The sequence below is a fragment of the Bubalus bubalis genome, chromosome 3 (assembly GCF_019923935.1).
Source record: "Bubalus bubalis isolate 160015118507 breed Murrah chromosome 3, NDDB_SH_1, whole genome shotgun sequence".
In the NCBI taxonomy this organism is placed as follows: domain Eukaryota; kingdom Metazoa; phylum Chordata; class Mammalia; order Artiodactyla; family Bovidae; genus Bubalus; species Bubalus bubalis.
The window spans coordinates 44,154,200-44,174,601 of NC_059159.1; the positions used below are offsets into that span (position 1 = coordinate 44,154,200).

General features: G+C 40.7%; 1 protein-coding gene across 1 annotated transcript; it reads right to left on the bottom strand.

Moving 5' to 3' along the window:
• Window positions 1-4,131: 4,131 nt before the first annotated feature.
• Window positions 4,132-19,120, bottom strand: WSB1 (WD repeat and SOCS box containing 1). Its single transcript, XM_006053537.4, has 9 exons — window positions 18,779-19,120; window positions 13,726-13,894; window positions 12,468-12,736; window positions 10,953-11,084; window positions 9,636-9,736; window positions 7,186-7,358; window positions 6,324-6,437; window positions 5,497-5,604; window positions 4,132-5,255 (listed from the first exon to the last, which is right to left on the bottom strand). Exons 1-9 carry the CDS (start codon window positions 18,816-18,818, stop codon window positions 5,096-5,098), a joined length of 1,266 nt encoding a protein of 421 aa, XP_006053599.1. The 5' UTR covers window positions 18,819-19,120; the 3' UTR covers window positions 4,132-5,095.
• Window positions 19,121-20,402: the final 1,282 nt, after the last annotated feature.

Below are 20,402 nucleotides of genomic sequence, written 5' to 3' on the forward strand. Positions count from 1 at the left end.
GAGCACACGGCCAATGCTCAACAAATGGTAGTAACACATGCTGAATGCTGCCTACTACATACCCAACACTGTGCAGATATGAAATATTAGCAAAAGCCACTCATGGAGAGGAGGCACTCTTACAGCATTTTTTAAGTTACCTGTTGTTAAGCAGTCAAGCTAGCAATCCCCCAAGTTCTTCTTGAGATGCAGCCTCAGCCAACACTTCTGTGAAGTCCTCTGGGCAGCTGGCCTCCTGCAGGGTGAGAAACTGGGCCAACCTACCATATGAACATTCTCCTGATCTGAGGCCAGATGTGGCCAAGCCTAGACTTCTGGGTCCTCACAGGTGTTGAGCATCATGTCCCAGTCTGAGGGAAGTGCTTTCTCCACCCAGCACATGCTGGATAGACTGGCGCTATGGCTCTCATCCCAACTCCCCAGCCTAGGGGTACTTCCATGCCTACTGATCAGGGGTTGGTCTCTCCTTTCCATGGCACCAACAACCTGCCAGTGTGACCCAAATGCCTACCAGGGGCAGAGCCCTGTGGGAGAAAGTTGAGAGGCCCTCTCAAGTGTGAAGCATTTGCCTTCTAAATGGGGCACCAGCCTCTAAGGAGAAGTAACCAGCAACAGGGCATGTTTGAAAGGCCAAGCAAATGGTGTGGAAATTAAGATGATCGAATTCAAGGAAGGGGCAAGACCACTTTGGGTTGGGGCAGCTTGTCTGAGACCACCAAGGAGAGACCATCTAGGTCATAAACTCACATATCTACAAGGTTTGGACATGTCGTGAAATTGAGTGAAACAGGTTTGAGTCATAAAATAGGGGATGGTGCGAACACTTTCGAATTGAGGGCTGCAGACTCTTACAACACAGTTGACCCCACAGTCCGTTTCTAAATTCAACTAATATCATTGAAGAGACAACTTGAAACCTATGTAATTCCTGTGGAATCATTTTAGAGGGTCTTAGAGGTGGGGAGATGGTTGAGGATTACAAAGAAATGGGTACCTGTGTGCTCACCTAGCACAAAAGTATGTCTTTATGGTTTCTATTTTATACTAGCCTCATTCCTGGTTCTATTTTGTATCTTTCTCGGGTATCTTTTAATATTCATCTTTTCCTGTAAGAACATTGCCTTTTTATTTAACAATTGGGAAACTTATACACAAAATTTACTGGAGTTGCTACTTCATCTATCTTCACTGCAAGTCATTCATCTTATTCCTGACCCACACTTGATTTCTACAGTCCACACTTTCTTTCTGGACAACAATTTTAAAAAATAGCTATTGGTGCTTCGGCCTTATTTAAAACAACAACAAAAATCACCACCGTCACTGTATTACAGATTTTGCTAAACAAAGTTTAGGTTTACTTTGAGACCAGAAGAGCAACTTCTCTGCTGTATTACTGGTGGAAAAAAGTTCCTAGATTTCTGTCATCTAAAAGAGAAAGCACAAGGTTGCAGTCTCTAAAAGGCAAAATAATTGGAGTTCATAAAAATTAAATTAAATCTTTCTCCTTCTCCAATCCTAACCTGATTCAATCTTTTTTTCTGATTTCTCAACTGTTAAACCTTTAAGAATGCCATATCACAACCACACAAAGCTACCCAAACATCTGTAAAACAAGTAGGTCATTTTATACCTTATTCATTTTGCTTTTGGCTAGAGGCAAGTTTCACAGGGGAAAGAGCACGTTGAGACTGCAAACTTATCTTCATTCCTCCCAAATTTGTTACCATAAACGTAAGCCATGGTTATGACCACCATTTTCTTGACTGCACTTTGTTGTTCGCTACCAATAGCTCTCACTTCTCAGGGAAAGGATTTTAAAACAAAAACCAGTGTAACTGATACTTTCTCTATAGTGAACCCATGTGTTACTCTACTGTACTGCTTGTGTTTTATCATCTAAAGTGGTGGTGGTGGCTAAGTCGTGTCCGACTCCGTGGACTGTAGCCCGCCAAGCTCCTCTGTCCATGGGATTTTCCAGGCGAGACTACTCGAGTGCGCTGCCATTCCCTTCTCCAGGGGATCTTCCTGACCCAAGAATCGAATCTGGGTCTCCTGCATTCTATAGTTAAATGCATTTTCTTAGGTCAGAATTACTTGGACAAAATGTTATTGCCAACAAACCTTCACTTTAATTGACGTGGAGACTGGACTGTCTCTATGGTTTCTGGCTTGTGAGACAGTATTTTACTTCTCATGGTTTGTATTTCTGTCTCCCTGTGCGGGCTGGCTGACAGCCAAGTCCTCTGCACCCATCAGACGCTGCCTCAGCCCAGAAGCGTGCTATATTTGCAGTTCAGCCGTTTTTGGTCTTGCTGCCCTAAAGGCAGTACAAACCAGTTGAATCCAACTTGACCTCAATCGCAAGCAGGAAGGTGATTTCAAGGATCATCAACTTAAGATTTGCCAACCTCAGATCAAGTTACAGGTTTTAAAGTCACTTGAAGTTGTGAGAAAAACAGATTGCCTACTGAGGGTGAGAGGCATTTTCCTATGTCCACATGCACCCTTAAAGGGGTCCTAAAACAGGAAATGAAATCTGAATGTAAAGGCTCTCTTGCCAGTTCTCCAAATGACATGAAAGCAAGCAGCAGTAACCATTTTTAAATCATGTAGCTAGAATCTGACCCATCTGAGTATTCCAGTCACATCTTCCCTACCTTCCTTTGGTCACTCAGCCTAAAGCATTACCATCCTGCTATTACCTCTTCCTGCTAGAAAGATGGGAAATGTAAGCGTGCTTCTACTTACATTCCCCAATCTTGTTTTCACCATGCACTATGGTTTTCGTGAGGAGATGGCAAGCAATTCTGGCTTTCTCTGAAAACTTATTGTCCCAAAATGCTATTTTTACTTAATTGGATATGCTGATTGGAAAGTAAATAATTTAGTGGTGTGAAGGGTAATGGTACCTTATTACTTGATAAAGCAGAGGTTTTATGAAGCAAAATGAAAACCAAAAAAAAAATCACGAGGTTTAAAGATAAGCCTGTTAGCACCACTCTATGTTAGTTGCTCAGTTGTGTCTGACTCTGCAACCTCATGGACTGTAGCCTGCCAGGCTCCCTTATCCAAGGAATTCTCCAGGCAAAATTACTGGAGTGGGTAGCCATTCCCTTCTTCAGGGGATCTTCCCGACCCAGGGATCAAACGTGGGTCCACACCATTGCAGGTAGATTCTTTACTGTCTGAGCCACCAGGGAAGCCCATTAGTTCCCCTAAAAGATCATAATTTTCTATTGCTCAGTAACTTTAAAGTAAGCATTTGTACAATGGTTCTCCAAGAACAAACCAAGTAAAACTGGCTGCATTCATGAAGCATTAGTTCTCAGGTAGTGCCCTGTTAAAGGGAGTGAAAAAGTTGGCTTAAAACTCAACATTCAGAAAACTAAGATCATGGCACCTGGTCCCATCACTTCATGGCAGATAGATGGAGAAGCAATTGAAACAATGAGAAAAGACTTTATTTTTTGGGGCTCCAAAATCACTGCAGATGGTGACTACAGCCATGAAATTAAAAGACGCTTGCTCCTTGGAGTAAAAGCTATGACCAACCTAGACAGCATATTAGAAAGCAAGAGACATTCCTTTACCAACAAAGGTCCATCTAGTTAAGGCTATGGTTTTTCCAGTAGTCATGTATGGATGTGAGAGTTAGACTATAAAGAAAGCTGAGAGCTGAAGAATTGATGCTTTTGAACTGTGGTGCTGGAGAAGACTCTTGAGTCCCTTGGACTGCAAGGAGATCCAGCCAGTCCATTCTGAAGGAGATCAGTTCTGAGTGTTCATTGGAAGGAGTGATGTTGAAGCTGAAACTCCATTACTTTGGCCACCTGATGCAGAGCTGACTCGCTGGAAAAGACCCTGATGCTGGGAAAGATTGAAGGCAGGACAAGGGGATGACAGAGGATGAGATGGTTGGATGGCATCACTGACTCAATGGACAAGAGTTTGAACAGGCTCCAGGGGTCGGGGATGGACAAAGAAGCCTGGCGTGCTGCAGTCCAGGGGTCGCAGAGAGTTGGACGCGACTGAACTGAGTGCCCTGTAGTTGTGCAATTTCTTCATTACTCTTGTTAAATGTGCTTGTGGTTGGTGCTTCCAACATATTTAAGAAACATTTGCGATAGATAGTTTTTTCAGTCTTTAATTAGAAAACTCAACAAAAATATATATATTTTACATAATGCATACATTCTTAATATCTGCAGGTAAGATAAATAACAGAAGGCAAAAGCAGATATACCGTATTGCTTCTCTTTGGCAAGTCACCAGTATTACCCTCTGCAGAAACAGGATATGTGTATAAAATAAACAAAACAAAACAAATCCCCACCACAGTCTTAACTGTCCCTTAGTACAAACAAAATATTTAGCAATAATACAGTAGATGGATTTTTCAAATTGACTAAAATTTATAGTACTTTATTTATACCACAGGGGTTAAAAGTAGCAAGCTGCTTTCCAAAATTAAGGCCCGCAGCAACAGTTAGGGGGAAAAAAAAAAAAAAGACATGCCTTTTTCCTGGTTATATCCTATTTTTAATTTAATAATGTCACATTCAAACTCTACCTCTCAGATGCCACTCCTAACAAAAACAAAATCCTTCCCTCGACAGAAGCTGTGTTTTACTTGCAGGTTGGTTGTCTGACCACCCCCCAACCAAATACACATTTTGTATGGTGCAATTCAGCTTTCTTAAGTTAGTATTTACCAGCTAACTCAGTGTTACAGAATAATAAAAAGTTACTTCCACTTTACAGCAAAGATATATACTGCGGCTCTACTGAAGCAACATATACATGCTGAAACTAAGAATGAGAAAAGCAAAAGGGTCCATTCAACACATAGCAGCTTATATATAAATATATACATGTATGTATATGTTTTCACAGTTAAATTTTAGAAAAAAAATTTACATTTGATATGTTCAGAAATATTTCTAAGGTCTATAAATATTTTAAAAGCTCAACTGATCAAAATGCAATACAAGAATCTATCAAATTAAATAAATCTCCTAAACCTTGAAGTCAGTAAAGCTTGAGGTTTGTGTAAAGTGTGTTCAGTCCCTAATACTAGGGAAGGCAGCGTCCTCTAAACACGGTAGGAGAGAAACTCTAAAACTTTGGAAGGAACCGGCAGCTCCTGGACTTGTTGGGTGGGCATCACTCTCCGGATTGACATGCGACATAAATGTTGAAGGCTAGGGACTTGCCTTGGAGTTGCCCAAAAATATACACTTCCGTCATGTGTCCTAAACAGAAACAAACAAAAAAACCCCAGGCTCAGTCACACAAATCCACGTATTTCATCATCCCACAGTTCAAACGATTACCACCAAGGCTGTGAGCTGCAGCCACAAACCGCACATTAAAACCTGATTAAGGAGACCTGCAATCATATTATAAACAGCCCTTATGGAATTTACTGAGTAACATACAGGCTGCTTTGACTAAAGCCAACTTAAATTGCCTCTTAAGAGAAAAATCACTTACCCAGCAGCTAAAACACTGCCATCAGTAGAAAAGGCACAGCAAAGACCATTGCTCAAAGGTGCAACCTGCACAGGATAATCCTCATCAATTCTCCAGAACCTCACCATTCTAGAAAGGAAATAAATTGTCCAATAATTATCTAGTTGGAAATTTAAGGTAAAAGCAACTTTTAAAATTTAGAAAGAAATGCCACTCTGAGCTAAGTCAGAACCTACCTAAACAAAAAGGAAAACAATGATTATTGGCAAATAACTCTCCCCATGTTTCTTAACATTCTAGAAAGATCATAATGAGTCACTGTCTAAATTGATGTTCCCAAATTGCTTAGTGCCGTATCCAGGCACACTGATTAAAGTATGGGAAAATGGAATGGCTGCATCTAGTTTCTGATTCTTACCAGAAGCAGCACATTTCAGACACATGACATTTCATCCTTACAGTCTCAATTTCAGCAGGTACTAATGACTGTTTTTACCATTTATTTCACTTTGACAACGTCCTTGTTTCAACCTTGATATTACTTTAAAAAAAGAAAAAAGAAACCTGTCAGCTGAGCTAAAAAGCTAATTAAAAATGCACCTAGTTGGCCTGAACTCGTTAATAAAGAACACAGGAAAAGGCACTCTTCAGCTTACACAAATACTACTCAGGCCAATATTTAAGACACACCAACATCTCCCAAAGTGTTGTCTGGATAGAAAGTCATTAAAACTCAAACTGTAGAAAGATTTTTTCATCCTTAAGAATGTTTTTTATTAAGTAGAAGAATGAAAGGAAATCTTTAAAAGACAATAATAAAAACGTCAAGCTGTAATTCACACACTTACTTATCATCAGCAAGGCTTGCAACGTGCAGTCCATCATGACTAAATGATACAGATCGTACCCATCGGTCATTTGCTCCTCCAGCAAATATTGGAGTGGGTGGTGGAAACAGGTGCCTGAAGTAAAAGACATGTTTTAGGGCAAGTGAGAGTCACCTCAAGAAACAAAACTACCTTGTACATCAGTCTTTGAATAGTTTAGAGTGGCCTTCATGAACACAATTGAGAAGACGGAGCAGACCCACTTTAAACGAAGTAATTAAACCTAATTACTAATCTCCTTTTTAGAGTGGTTTAAGACTCTTAAGACTAAGTTTATGGTTCCCCAACACAAAACTCTAAATATAATTACCACTTCTACAGAGTCATGTCCTGTTAAGTAACACGATCTGTATCAAGACAGTCAAGTTTATTGGTAGAATTTAGATGCATTATTGAAGGGCATACTGCTGAGTCACTTCAGTCGTGTCCGACTCTGTGCGACCCCACAGACGGCAGCCCACCAGGCTCCGTCATCCATGGGATTCTCCAGGCAAGAACACTGGAGTGGGTTGCCGTTTCCTTCTCCAATGCATGAAAGTGAAAAGTGAAAGTGAAGCCACTCAGTCGTGTCCGACCCTCAGCGACCCCATGGACTGCAGCCTTCCAGGCTCCTCCGTCCATAGGATTTTCCAGGCAAGAGTACTGGAGTGGGGTGCCACTGCCTTCTCCAATTAAAGGGCATAAATGATACCCAAATTTCAAATTACAATAGATTGTAAGTTTAGATGTCACATGTTAATGATTCTGATCATCTCTGGAACTTCTTAAACTACACTGATAGTAGAGAAGAATTACAGACTGAAATAATACATGCTGTACCCACCCAAATTCCATCAGAATGGCTCCAGTGTGTGGATCCCAGATATACACTCGAGTATCATAAGATGCCGTAGCCAGCAATGCTCCATCAGGAGAAAAGTCACAAGCTACAACATCATGGTGATGCCCTTCTAGTTTTCGTATCATGGTGTATTTATCCATATTCCAAAGGAAAACCTGCAAGAAAAGGCACATGTTATAGCTTCATTCGGACATGCAGAGGACAAAATCGCACATCTTAAACTAAAACAGCTAAATTTAATTAAGATTATATTAAATTAAACATTATAAATTATGAATAATTAAAAGAATATGCTCAGTGTCATAGTCAGATTAAAATCAGTTTTTAAGTTAATTAAAGTAGACATGCAAATTCTATTTCAAATGTTTCTGTTAAATGTTAATTTAAAAATAAGCCTAAACACAAAAAAGGCAATGCAACTTAACCACAAAATTATACTGAAATCCATTTATTCCAAAAACTAATTAACTAAAATATATAAAAATAAATAGGGTTAAGTACTACAAACCCCTTTTTTATTTCCAGAAACTACCAAATTTTTTAAAAATATACAGACAGAAAATATAAGGTTAACAAATTGTTACTCCATTGGCATCTCCCTTTGAGTTAATCACTTGTTTACAATAGGCTTGGGTCACCAACGTGAGCCTAGGAAGAGAAACAGATACTGCAAGCAAAGAGAATTTTTCACAGCCAAATGAAATTTCTTTGGCAAACAACAAGGATGTTAAACCACATTACAAAATGAAAATGCTAATTTACAAAAATAATACAATTAACATTTCTGTGAATCAAGATTTGCCAATCTTATTTTTCCCAAACCGACCACAATCATTAGTCATTTTAAGTGTAAAACATTTAAGTTACTTTAGTACTAGTTCACACATAGTTTTAGATTCTAAAGATCAGTGTAGTTAGACTGTGCAGAATAGCTCTAAACAGGACTCTAATGTTTACTTCAGTCTGTTATATTAAACATCAGCTTAGAGGTTTGTAACAATCCTAATAAGATAAACTCGCCTCCTCTTGGAGTAAAGCAATCCTTTTTGCTACTTTTTTTCTGCACAGACACAATATATTATTTCCAAAGAAAATAAATACAAACTTTCAGTTGGATCAAAGACTTAAGGTATCTCTAGTATCACAATGAATTCCAAAAAATAGCACAGAGAAACCATTTGAAAGCCAATTACATTACACTAAATTGGTTTCACATGTTAAGACTCCCAATTCCACCAGACTGGAAGATCAATTACATCGGAGGAGTCAGTTGGTTTCACTGCGGGGGGAATTATTTTTAATTATTTTTAAAAAGAAAAAAAGAAAGAAAGAAAAGCAGAAAGTGGACATCGACCAGCACCTGTGTACGTACAGTACACCTTGCAGCCGAATGCAAGGTTACTTCATCCTATGGTAAAGGTCGCCCCCAGCCCGGTAGCCAGAGATGCCACTCTTTCTGCCCAGCTAACACCATTGTGCGCCTGTGTGCGAGTGGTGCCAGCATAACCTCAATCACACCAATATTGCTGCCACCACCTGTGACAGGGAAAGCAAGAAGCATATGGAAAACACACAGCCTAAAATAGCAATGTCAACATCTAGCTTTGCTCTTCTTATGATTTTTAAAGAACTGAGTATTTTCCCCCTAAACTGTCAACATTTGCAACTATCATTTTAACACACTTCTTGGCTAAATAAAATCCATTTTAACCAGACTCCCACCCCCATTAATTCAAAGTGTATTGTGATCATCACATTTATTTGGACTTCAACCATTTTCATAAATACCTGAAGCTAGTAAGATCACTTTAACTATACTAACACAGAGCTAGTAGATAACTGAGTAAAGGAGGGTCCATCAATAAGGATAACTCTCTTAAGAGTCACTTTATACTTAATCTGTCTACAGGTATGCTATGCAAGACAGACCATAAAAAATTTAGATGAAATTCACTCTAGGACATACATGACTGTTATTTTTATTCTTATTAGATTTTTAAGTTACTTTTTTTCAGTTAAATGTCCAGGACCAGCTGGGACTCAAAACTTTTTAAACAGCAAACTGGACCAAAAAAAAAAAAAATAGAACAACAGAGAAGAAAATAATTAGCAAGGGAATGTTTTAACATTTGGACTAGATCTCTTCTACAGCAATATATACTTTTCTAGATCTTATAAAAAATAAAATTGCCATACCCCATATTTTACATATATCATCTCTAACTAAAGCAACCCAAAATTTCTCACTTTATAATAATCAATAACTACATTTATTTAATTTCCCTCATGCAAATTCTCCCCCATCATGAAATAACACACTTAAGATATTTAAGACACCGAGCACAGACTTAATAGGTTACCAGATTTAAAATGATTTTGCATAATTATTACAATCCAATTCACAATAAATATACAGGAACTTTGACACATACTGCTTTACTGGCTCCCACTGAACACAGCATAGAAGAGTCAGGAGAGAATGCACAGCTATACACCCAGTTCTGATGGCCCCGCAATACTTTCATCATGTTTCCTGAACAAAAAAAAAATATCTGTGTTAACCCTGGAAATGACTAGCATTTCAAAAATGGCAGAATCACAAACCTCTAAGGGGCGGTGATCTAAAACACTACAGGTGTACAACAGGGGTTGGCAATATATACCCGTTGCTTATTTTTGCACCTAAGTTTTACTGAAACACAAGCATGCCCATTGTTGCGGCAACAGAGGAGAGTAACTACTGCAGAGATAGTATGGTCTACAAGCCTAGACAGTCACCATCTGGCCCTTTAAGAAAAGGTCAGCTGACTCTTAGTTTTTGTTTTGTTTTTTTTTTTAACTTTTGGGATCCCTTAACAGCTAAGCAATTAGAGAATCGATAAACGTAGAAGAGGTGCCACATAGTTTGGTAACAGTGTATTGTTCTATCAGGTAATGGTTACTACCCATAAGCCGAAACAAGTCTCCAAATCTGAGGGTCCTGTTTCCTACTACACTCAATTTAAGCTAACTTGTCTAAAGCCTGTCAACTTCCAGCTTGAGGCTGGTGGAGCACCAATGGGTCTTAATATAAGGTTTTAGTTAAAACTTAAATTCTTTCACTGGAGGTTAAGAAGGGGGAAGAAATGCTCATCTCAGGTCCTCTCAAACAAGGTAGATTCCCCAAAACTGTGAAAGCACCACAATTACCAATGTTTCCAAAAAAGCTAAAACTTGACACTGACATTCCTTTTACTATATTGGAGGGTAAATCCCTTATTTTTATAATTTCTTACTTAACCTATCCAAGTTATGTTTAGTATTTACATATTATAAATTCTGGTGTGTAAATCATGTTTGAATTTACATTTTATTAATTACTAAGGAGTATCTTTCATTACATCAAGATCTTAAATTTTCACTAAGCAAATAGGAAGTTGATAACCTTCCCCAATATAAAGGAAATAAACCAACCCAAACCAGTTCGAATAAAACCTTAAAACTGATATAGATTTTGTCCTCAAATAGTTGATACAGATCCGTGTAGTTAGTTTCCGAGTGTATCAGATTGTTTACTTAGAGTAACTGCTGGCTCCTATTCCAGGTCATATTTACAGTTTTGTTTGATGTGCACAGGGAAAGGGGCCAAAGGACTAAGCAGAGAAAAGGAAACTATGATCATGTCACTTTTAACATCAAGTGTTTGTAATACATCTCAGTAATAATACCCAGAAACTAATTCTTTTCCACAGCCTAGAAGATAGACATACCATCATCTTTCAGGTCCCACACTCTCAGAGTTTTGTCTCTTGAAGCTGACACCAGGATCAAGCTCCCATCTGGAGCAAAAGTTAAATCTCTGACCACTTCAGTATGATCTACCAAGTTAAGGAGGAGTTTTCCTAAATGCAATGGAAGGTCAGAAAGAGACAATGTTAATAATTTTTACCAGCTTTCATATTTTTAAAAATCAGGTTTCTCATCGTTAAAAAAGGATAGAAATATATGGGTACCTCCTTTGTAAAATGACTCGTTCTTTAGTGTGCTTTTACTGTTATCTTTAGATTCACTATTTATAATGTCTTAAAATGAATTATTTCAAAGATACCAAAGCCTAAATTTATTAGAAAAATTAAAAGGGAATCTCCAAAATGTGAACAAACTCTTGGACCAAGTCAACTTAATATCAAGAAAATCTGCATCATTTAAAATCTTTGTGGGACTTCCCTGGTGGCCCAGTGGCTAAGATTCCACACTCCAAATGCAGAGGGCCTGGGTCTGATCCCTGGTCAGGGAACAAGATGTGGCAGGCCACAACTAAGACCCCATGCAGCCAAATAATTTTTTTTTTTTTAAAGATCCTTGTATAGTAACAGCCTAAATTTTCAAACATAATCTCAATGAAAAAAAGTATTTATTCATCTACTATATGAGTTTTGCTTTTCTATGAAAAGTGATGTGCTTACCTTTTAAACTTTTTCCCAGAATTCAATCAAATTTACTGATTCATTATCCCCACTCAATGTTAATATTGCTTGCTGTATTCTAATGTACATACGGTTTTAAAGCTCATTTTTAAAAATCTTTTAAATTTTGGAGTACAGACTAACAGTCTGAAACTATACATTTTAGGTAGTAAAGAGCACATTTACTTTTGGGGAGGGGGGGTCGGGCAGGGGGGCGCAGCAGGCATGTCTCGTGTTTTGTGAGACCTTAGTTCCCAGACCAGGGATCAAACCCATGCCCCCTGCACGGAAGTACCCACCAAGCCCTAACTACTGGACTGCCAGTGAATTCCCAGGACATATTTACTTTTAACTGCCCAAAGAATTTAACTTCTCAACCTACCTGGTTAAACTTTAGATAAAATGTCACTAAAGCCTTCCAGAGGCTAGATAATGATTGCTGAAAACCAGATCTACCTTGAATGCCTCTAAGCTATTATATATTGAAAAAGTATATAAGAAAACATCTTGCAATTGGAGTCATAAAGTACATTACTAGTTTACAAGTGATAATTAACTAAATGTTCCTTAGGCATGCCCTTCCTACTATAATATTCTCTGAAGAGTCATCAAGCAATATGAACTCTATTTTCCTAAATTAAAACTAAAAGCTGCAGATGCTATTTAGGCCAATAAAGATATATGTATAAAGACAGATTCAGAGGATCAATTCTTGCTTCTCCATAAGTTAAAATCCTCAAATCGTATTCTTCTAGTGTCTACAAATTATGCTTACATCATAAAATGATCGAGTTTGCTTTCAAGACTATGACTTCATACCTGTATATACATCCCATATTTTGATACGTCCATTGTTTAACCCTGTGGCAAGGAGTAGCTGATCTTGTCCAAATCTGAATCGATGCCATTCTATATTTACACAGCGACTCTGTTTCTCCGGAACTGAAGATCCAAAAGCAAGACTCCAGACTATATCGCCACAGTCTATAATATGTTCACGAGGCTTATTTTTCTGACCACCATCACTGTTTTGTCTTGATAATCTTAAACTACTTGAATTGGTGATATTCTTGGTGCCATGCAAGAGACTGGTAAAAAAAAAAAGGCCAGATTGTCATCTAGTTATTATTTATTCTGGACTCCTGTGGATACTAAATAATAAGTGTTTGCTAAAATAACTTCCATATTATTATAGTAATACTGAGTAACAATGGAATCCTTATAGATGGGAAAGGGAAAAGTCTGCTATCAGCTATGTGGGCATGACCAAATTCAGACTAAAATCCTCAGTGTCTAAGAAAAAGTTCAACAATAAAAAGCAATTTGTAATTTCAAATGTGTTTCAATATATCCTTACTGATGTAGAACCCTATATTAATTAGGACTCTTTTCATTAACCCAAAAGTATAAACAAGCAGAAAACAAAAAACTGAGAACATATTGTGAAGCTGACACCAGAAGACTGTCTAATGCCGTAATGATCAGCAGTGATAAAGACATGAAGGAATGAAACCGTGACAGTGAACCAGACACAAGAAGAAGGGAAAGATGTTAAATTCAGCGCACACATTTTAGAAACTACACTACGTGCGTATGCTCGCTGCTCAGTCAAGTCCGACTCTGCGACCCCGTGGACTATAGCCCGCTAGGGTCCTCTGTCCATGGAATTCTCCAGGCACGAATACTGGGGTGGGTTGCCATTCCCTTCTCTAGGGGAGCTTTCTGACTCAGGTCTCCTGCACTGCACGCAGATTCTTTAACACCTGAGCCGCCAGGGATTTCCCTGGTGGCTCACACACATTTTAGAAACTACACTATCAAGGCACAATTAATCTGCCTTTTACTATATGGGAAAGAAAAACACCAAACTATCTGAGAAAATATTCTGTAATATATAATTAAGGCTAGACAATTCTTTCCACAGATTTTCTAACAAATATATTCAGCTTATGATCAAAACACATTTAAAACAGTCTTCAAAAGAAATAACATAAAACAACAAAATAATTGTATTAGTCCACACAGAAAAAAGTAAATTCTACAGATAGATACAAAATACAAAAAAGAAGAGTCTTACAAGTTCTTAAGGCACTGGGACCACGGAACAAGCTTCACTGTGCGATGTCCTTGCGACCAGGCAAAGTAGGAACCATCTGGGGCAAAAGCAACAGTCCAATTTTCACGACCACATTTCTTGTCAAAAGGAGCTGCTGGAGCTAAAAGTTCACCTATAGTACGTGATCTCACTAAAAGAAAACAGAAAAAAATACAAGACATTGTATATAACAACAATGAATTTGAGACTGCATCTGTATTACTGTGGCATTCACTCAATTCCACTGACTTTTCCCCCTTTTTTATGCACCAAGTTCTGCATTCTACCCTTTGAGGAGAGAGAGGCTGCGTGAAGACCCCTTGATGATAATAAACATCTCTGTAAGTTCTGGCGAAGTGATTTTCCTAAAATTTCCCAAATCAAGAACTTTTAAAGAAAGTTTCAATTAAGGGAAAAAAAAAAAACCTGGTCAAATAAAAATAATGTAATGATCTCTCAGGGCTACCAATTACTGAAGTCCTGACTATCACACAGCCTTATGCTTATATTTTCCCTTTGATTTGGCTGTGCCAGATCTTAGTTGTAGCATGTGAGATCTCCCATATTTGTTGAGACATGCGGAATCCAGTTCCCAGATTGAACCTGGGCCCCCTGCATTGGGAGCACAGTTTTAGCCACTGGACCACCAGGGAAGCCCCTACCTTTATGTTTTCAAATTACTAACCTTTAAAATGCAAGAAACCAAAGTTGCTCTACAGGAAAACTATCTTCTGCAAACAGCCGCTTTCAAAAACCATAATCCACTGTATAGTATTATATCACTACTCAAAGGAAGCACTATTAAATGAATGGTCTAGTCAGACCAGAATATTCTTATCTTTTTCGGGTCACAAAAATAAGAAAATCCTCCGAACTTTAAAATGCATTATGGGGATTTCACTGGTGATAGAGTGGCCAGGACTCTGCACTTCCACTGCAGGGGGCAGGTTCCCCTGGTTGGGGAACTAAGGGCTCACATGACAAGTGGCACAGCCAAACAAGCGAAAAATAAAATAAAATGCATTATATTTGTGATTCTCAAATAGTGGCCCTCAGCATCTTCCTAATGGGCCACCAAACGGATCCCCAAATGGAAGTAATTCTTTTGGTTTTTAAGGACAAAAAAGTGGAACAATCTCATGTGTTTCTGTTTTTGTGCACAGGCAAATGCGGCTGCCGTTTCCTGGATCCGGGAAAGGGTCTTCTCGAGTCTGTCACCACTGCTGTCTTGGGTCTGTCTTGATTTAAATTTGCTGCTCTCCCTTTTCAGTTATAAGTCACCTTCAGTTTAGTTTCCCGTTATCTATTTTGTGGTTTGCTTTGTGGTCAACCCTGTAATCTATTTTTAATGTTTTGGGCTTAAATTTTCCAACAACGTAGTCTACGTATTGCGATTGAAATGAGAGCCACTGATACTCTTACTGCAAGAGCAGATACACTTACGCAAACCCCCCAAATGTACTCATTTCAGTGACACAGCCAGTCTCAACGTATGCTTTGCCAACAGCGAGCGCAGCATCTGGCATGCGACAGGGGCTCAGCAAATGTTTATTGAACAAATATGAAAGCACAAGTATAAATTCCCATTCTTAAGTGATATAACTATTTCCTTGCCCAATTCTTCGCCACATTAAACAAATGAGATACGGTTTAAAAAGTAAAACAAAACTGAAATCTGTTTTCCTGTGATACTCATAAATATAAACATGCACCTATTCTGGCATAGCTGAGATTATCAGAATATTTCCTTTTAATGACTCAAAATCTTCCTTCTTGCCACTCCACCCACTCAGTCTTGTGTCTCATCAAAGAGAATAAGAGATCCTGCGCTCACATGACATTCATATATTGAAGACAGCCATGACATCAGTAACGAAATCTTTTCACCATGATAAAATCTGGTGAGTTTTCAATCATCCCTTAGATTGCATTGTTTCAAGTCCATTCTCTACCTTCACTTTCATACTGTTCTGGATAAATTCCAGTTAATAATGGCCCTTAAAACCGTGGAACCTTTTCAATTAAACACATTATTGTAGGTGTGATTTAATCAAAGCAGATCTCTGCCCCGCCCCACTGCCCCCACCAATACCCCTGCCCCACTTGTATCAAAACAGCAACAATTTCATTGGCAGGAACATGACTTTAATATACAATTCACAAACCAGTGACACTCTTGATGCCTGCAGAATGATTTTTTAAGCATACAAAGGACAGTGTTCCCTGGTAGCTTAGGGGTTAAGGTTCTGGGCTTTCACTGCCATGGCCAGGGTTCAATCCCTGGTCAGGGACTAAGACCCCAAAAGCTGTGCAGCAGTCAGACAACAACACACACACAAATGATTTTAGAAAAGGCTTGCTGCTTCATATTCCCCTCCATGCCTTCAAGCCCACACTCTTATATCATCATTTATGTGCCTGGCCCTCAATCTGAAACCTCCGCCTATTTTTTTAAGGGCGGAGGGGGAGGGGGGGGGCTTCTCTTTAACCACATCTTGTAGAATCCACAAATTTTAGGAGAAAAAAAAAATCAAAGTTCACAAATAAGGGACGCCAAGTTCTAAAATTCAACTGAAAAACATGATTTTCTTAAAAAGAGAAAGCCTCTGATTAAACTAGATGAATGTACTTATAGGACCACCCTCAACAAATATTGCCAAATAAATACACTATACCATTACAAGTATTTAGTTAATAATTACTGTTTCTTTGCTTATTAACAAGATATATAAAATGATCATTGCATTTAACCAAATAATTTAAATATTTACTGGTACAATATTATACACTAGCACAAACTTTATAATGAAGAAAAAAAATCACTTGAACTTTTATATATGACCTGCAACTGCTGAATGTTAGTATCCTAAGACAGTATGATTTAACAACCTGGTATAAGGGAAAGGCTGCCTGCCAGGGAACCTGGCCATAAGACACGACACCATACACATCATCTGAGTCACTGCTCAAACAAGCAAACCAGATTCAGCTCCTTCGCATTCTTCCCTGCAATTTCATAACCATAAAGGGAGGGTCTGTGGCACAGCCTTGTGAAAGAGGGCTGTAGCTCCAGGCAGTGACTGCCTGTCATATAGACTTCTGTCATCAATCACGCAATCTTGCCTCCTCTTTCAGTACTTATTTGAGAAACCAGCCACAGAGGTCCTTACTGATAGATACAAAGCTACAGAGGTTTTAACTTTGTATCCAAATGATATATTTTAAAAAGAAACAAAGAAACAAAAACCCAGACTTAAAAAAAAAGTTTACAAAAGCCAAAAGTTCTTTTAGATATTTGGCATCTAGTTAGTAACTTTATACTATAACCAAGAAATAACACTGAGACTTAAACATGCAAAAAATAATAATAATTTAAAAGGCTACTTAGTGGGTGGTTCCACCTCATGCTGGTATGCTAAGAAGCTCTGTCCAATTCACTGAAGAAAGGATTGGAAAGTTTTCAAAATGATTCAAGATGAAGTAAAATACAGATACAAGAAAGGCAAATCACTCATCCTCAGTTGTCACTACGAGTAGGGGAAAAAAAAAAAAAAAAACCCACTGGACTGAGAATAAGAACTTTTGAGTTCTATATTCCACAGTTCAACAATTGGACATGAATTTTGTCTTTTCTGTATGTTTAAAATAGTTATTAAAACCAGGGGTAAAGTCCCCTCCTAACCTGCCAGTCAACCTTATCTGTAAGAGAACAAAAGACCAGAATTCTAAGATAGCTGTCTCTAGGTATAAAACTTCACCCACATACAGGATAGAGGGCCTTTTGGCTACTTTAGCTTCTCCATTTCTCTAGAAAACCTCCTCCAAATATTCAATAAAGGCATCAATTTAGTTGAACAACAAGGAAATGCAAACGCTCTCTGCTCAGTGGCTACCTCCAATTTTCATTTAACACAGTGGTGGGGAGATGCTAAATCTATTTCATTTTTTAAAGTACAAACTGTATATCTGTAGATAAATGTATTATGATTATATATTACATATATACAGACATACATATATATATTTGGCTGCCCTGCGGGGCTTGCGGGATCTTTAGTTCCTGACCAGGAATCCAACCCAGGGCTCGCAGTGTAAGCGCCCTGTCCTAGCCACTGGACCGCCAGGGAATTCCGCAAACTGCATATATTTAAATAACGTATATAATACGATAAGTTCAATGTTTACTAAACAGTCAAACCTCAACTCCCCTTAAAGTGATTCCACTTTAAGGTATTTTACCTTACGGGAGGATTTAGATAATGTAAGGTGCTTTCAAGTGAGTCATTGGGGTAGGTCCTAAAGCAGGACCTTCAACATCTACTGGCCTGTCTTCAGCTTGGCCACTAAGCCTGTTTCCAGACAGCCTTTTCAAGAGTTCGCTCTTCTGTAAGTCAGCTTTTCTCCGATCACTCCACCCAACCATCCTGCTCCTCCCTGCTCCTCAGTATATGAAAGATAACTGAGTCTCCTCCCCTGAGCTTGCTGCCTTTCTGAACACCATACCATTTTTAAAAACATTTTTTCCAGGTTGATAGCTGCATTCCTCTTTATAGTTCGTATACACGAAGACCCACCCCTTAATAATAGCTCGGAACAGACAAGTATACTTTTCTTCATCGGAAACTTTTTAAGAGCCCAGCCCTCCCCTGCCCACTCGACGCCCCAGGCCCTTAACCAAGAGAAATCCAGGAGAACGGCCCTGCTCAGACCGCCAGAGAAAAAAACTAGGGTGCGGGGAACAATTCCGCCCCGGCCCCACGTTCCCTGCAGCTCTCGCCACTCGGCTCTCTGGTCCCCTTTGCCTCCTCTGCGCGCCGCCTCCCTCCTGGCCAAGCGCACAGTAGGCGCCGTTTCAATTCTGATCCCATTTACCCTCGGCGACACCCACCCGCAGGGTAGCTTCCTTCCTCTTCGCTCCAGGGCTCGAGCCCGACTCACTGTCCTTCCTCAGACTCACCCTCCTCTGGGGAGTCCCTGCCTCTCCGTCGCCCCCGCGCGCTCGCCAGCACCCCTCACCCACCGTCCCATTCCTCACCGATCTCTTTCTCGTTGACCCTCGGGGGAAAGCTGGCCATCTATGGGATACCGTCTGATTCCGGGGGCGCGATGCGGACGCAACGACAGAGAGGCTAAAGGCGAGCGCCGAGGGGCGTGACGCGGGCTGGGTCCCTCCCGGTCCCGGGGACAGAGGGGAGGGGCGGGACGGTCGCAGAGGCTCCTGCCGACTGCCCCGGGAAAGCTCTGGGAGGCCTCTGACCGAACTACAGAGTTAAACACAGACAATAGATGCTGGTCCCTTCCTCCCGCCTACGAAGGAAGACACTTCCCTCCACGCTGCCGCGAGCAAACGAGACACTGGAGACAAAATGGCGGGCGGCGCGAGGGATATCTGGAAGCCGGGGGCGGGGATCGTGGCGTCATAGCGCTATTCCCCGCCTCTCGACGTTCGGGACGTGACGGCCTCGGCTCCGCGTCCCGCCCTCCCTCCGGGTGAGCGCGGGCGTTGTCCTGGGGACCCGACCGGTAGCCGGAAGAGCGCGGGGGCGGGGGGGGGGGGGGGGGGGGGGGGGGGGGGGGCCGCTGCACCAGCCAAGGCCCCCAAAGCTAGGCTGAAACCTACGGACTGTGCGTTTAACTCGGTCTGGATTTCCTGGCCCGGGTCCCAGCATCATATTTATAAGTTGAAGCACCTTTGAAAAAGCAAATCGAGAATTGTATAATACATATTAGTCCACAGCTTAAAGATTGCATGAAATTTAAACTGACTGTACTGTAAGGAACAAAAAAGACATTTCAGGTTTCAACTCGGTTTGGCCACCTCCCCGGCCTTTGTACGCTGGGGAACTGGAGGTTTCACGCGTAAAAACAATGAGAAGACAAGGAACATCGCAATGCACCACTCGTCCGGCCGTCAGCATTCTGACGTGAGCCAGGCGGTTTTTGGAAGAGCCGAGGTGACCCGACTTGAGGAACAAGGAGACACGGGCAGGATGGCGTGGCGTCCCGCCCCAGCGGGAGACCTCCTGGGCGGCTTTTGTCCTGGCTGCCTGCTCCCTGCGGCCGGGCCTTCCTCGGGGCTTCAGCGAGGCTGGCAGTCAGCAGTGTCGTGGCCACTGGCCAAGGCAGACCCCACCGAATCTGCCCAGAGGAAGCTCCTCCTTCACCCAAGGCCTAGGCCTCTGGGAGGCAGCTAACCATTCCGACAGCAGGGATGATGCAAGTGTCGCTGAGCCAAGTTGGTTCCGGTCGGAAGACATATTTGCACTTTAATGGGCTCTTCTGGCGGAGAAGGCAATGGCACCCCACTCCAGTACTCTTGCCTGGAAAATCCCATGGACGGAGGAGCCTGGTGGGCTGCAGTCCATGGGGTCGCTAAGAGTCGGACACGACTGAGCGACTTCACTTGGACTTTTCACTTTCATGCATTGGAGAAGGAAAGGGCAATCCACTCCAGTGTTCTTGCCTGGAGAATCCCAGGGACGGGGAGCCTGGTGGGCTGCCGTCTCTGGGGTCGCACAGAGTCGGACACGACTGAAGCGACTTAGCAGCAGGGCTCTTCTGTGGACTCTGAACCTAAAGAGTCTTCTTTCCCAAAATTGTTTATCTTTTGTATTCCCTACCCTAGTGAACACGTCCAACCAGTCACCTAAGCCAGGAGC

Bases quoted from the DNA above. Each gene is read 5' to 3' on its own strand.
- WSB1 (XM_006053537.4), bottom strand. From the start codon at position 18,818: ATGGCCAGCTTTCCCCCGAGGGTCAACGAGAAAGAGATCG. The intron at 9,737-10,952 runs GTATGTCTATCT...TTTTTTGTTCAG, and splicing joins GTGGGACCTGAAAGATGATG to GAAACATGATGAAAGTATTG. The intron at 6,438-7,185 runs GTGGGTACAGCA...CTTTTACTTCAG, and splicing joins GCCATTCTGATGGAATTTGG to GCACCTGTTTCCACCACCCA.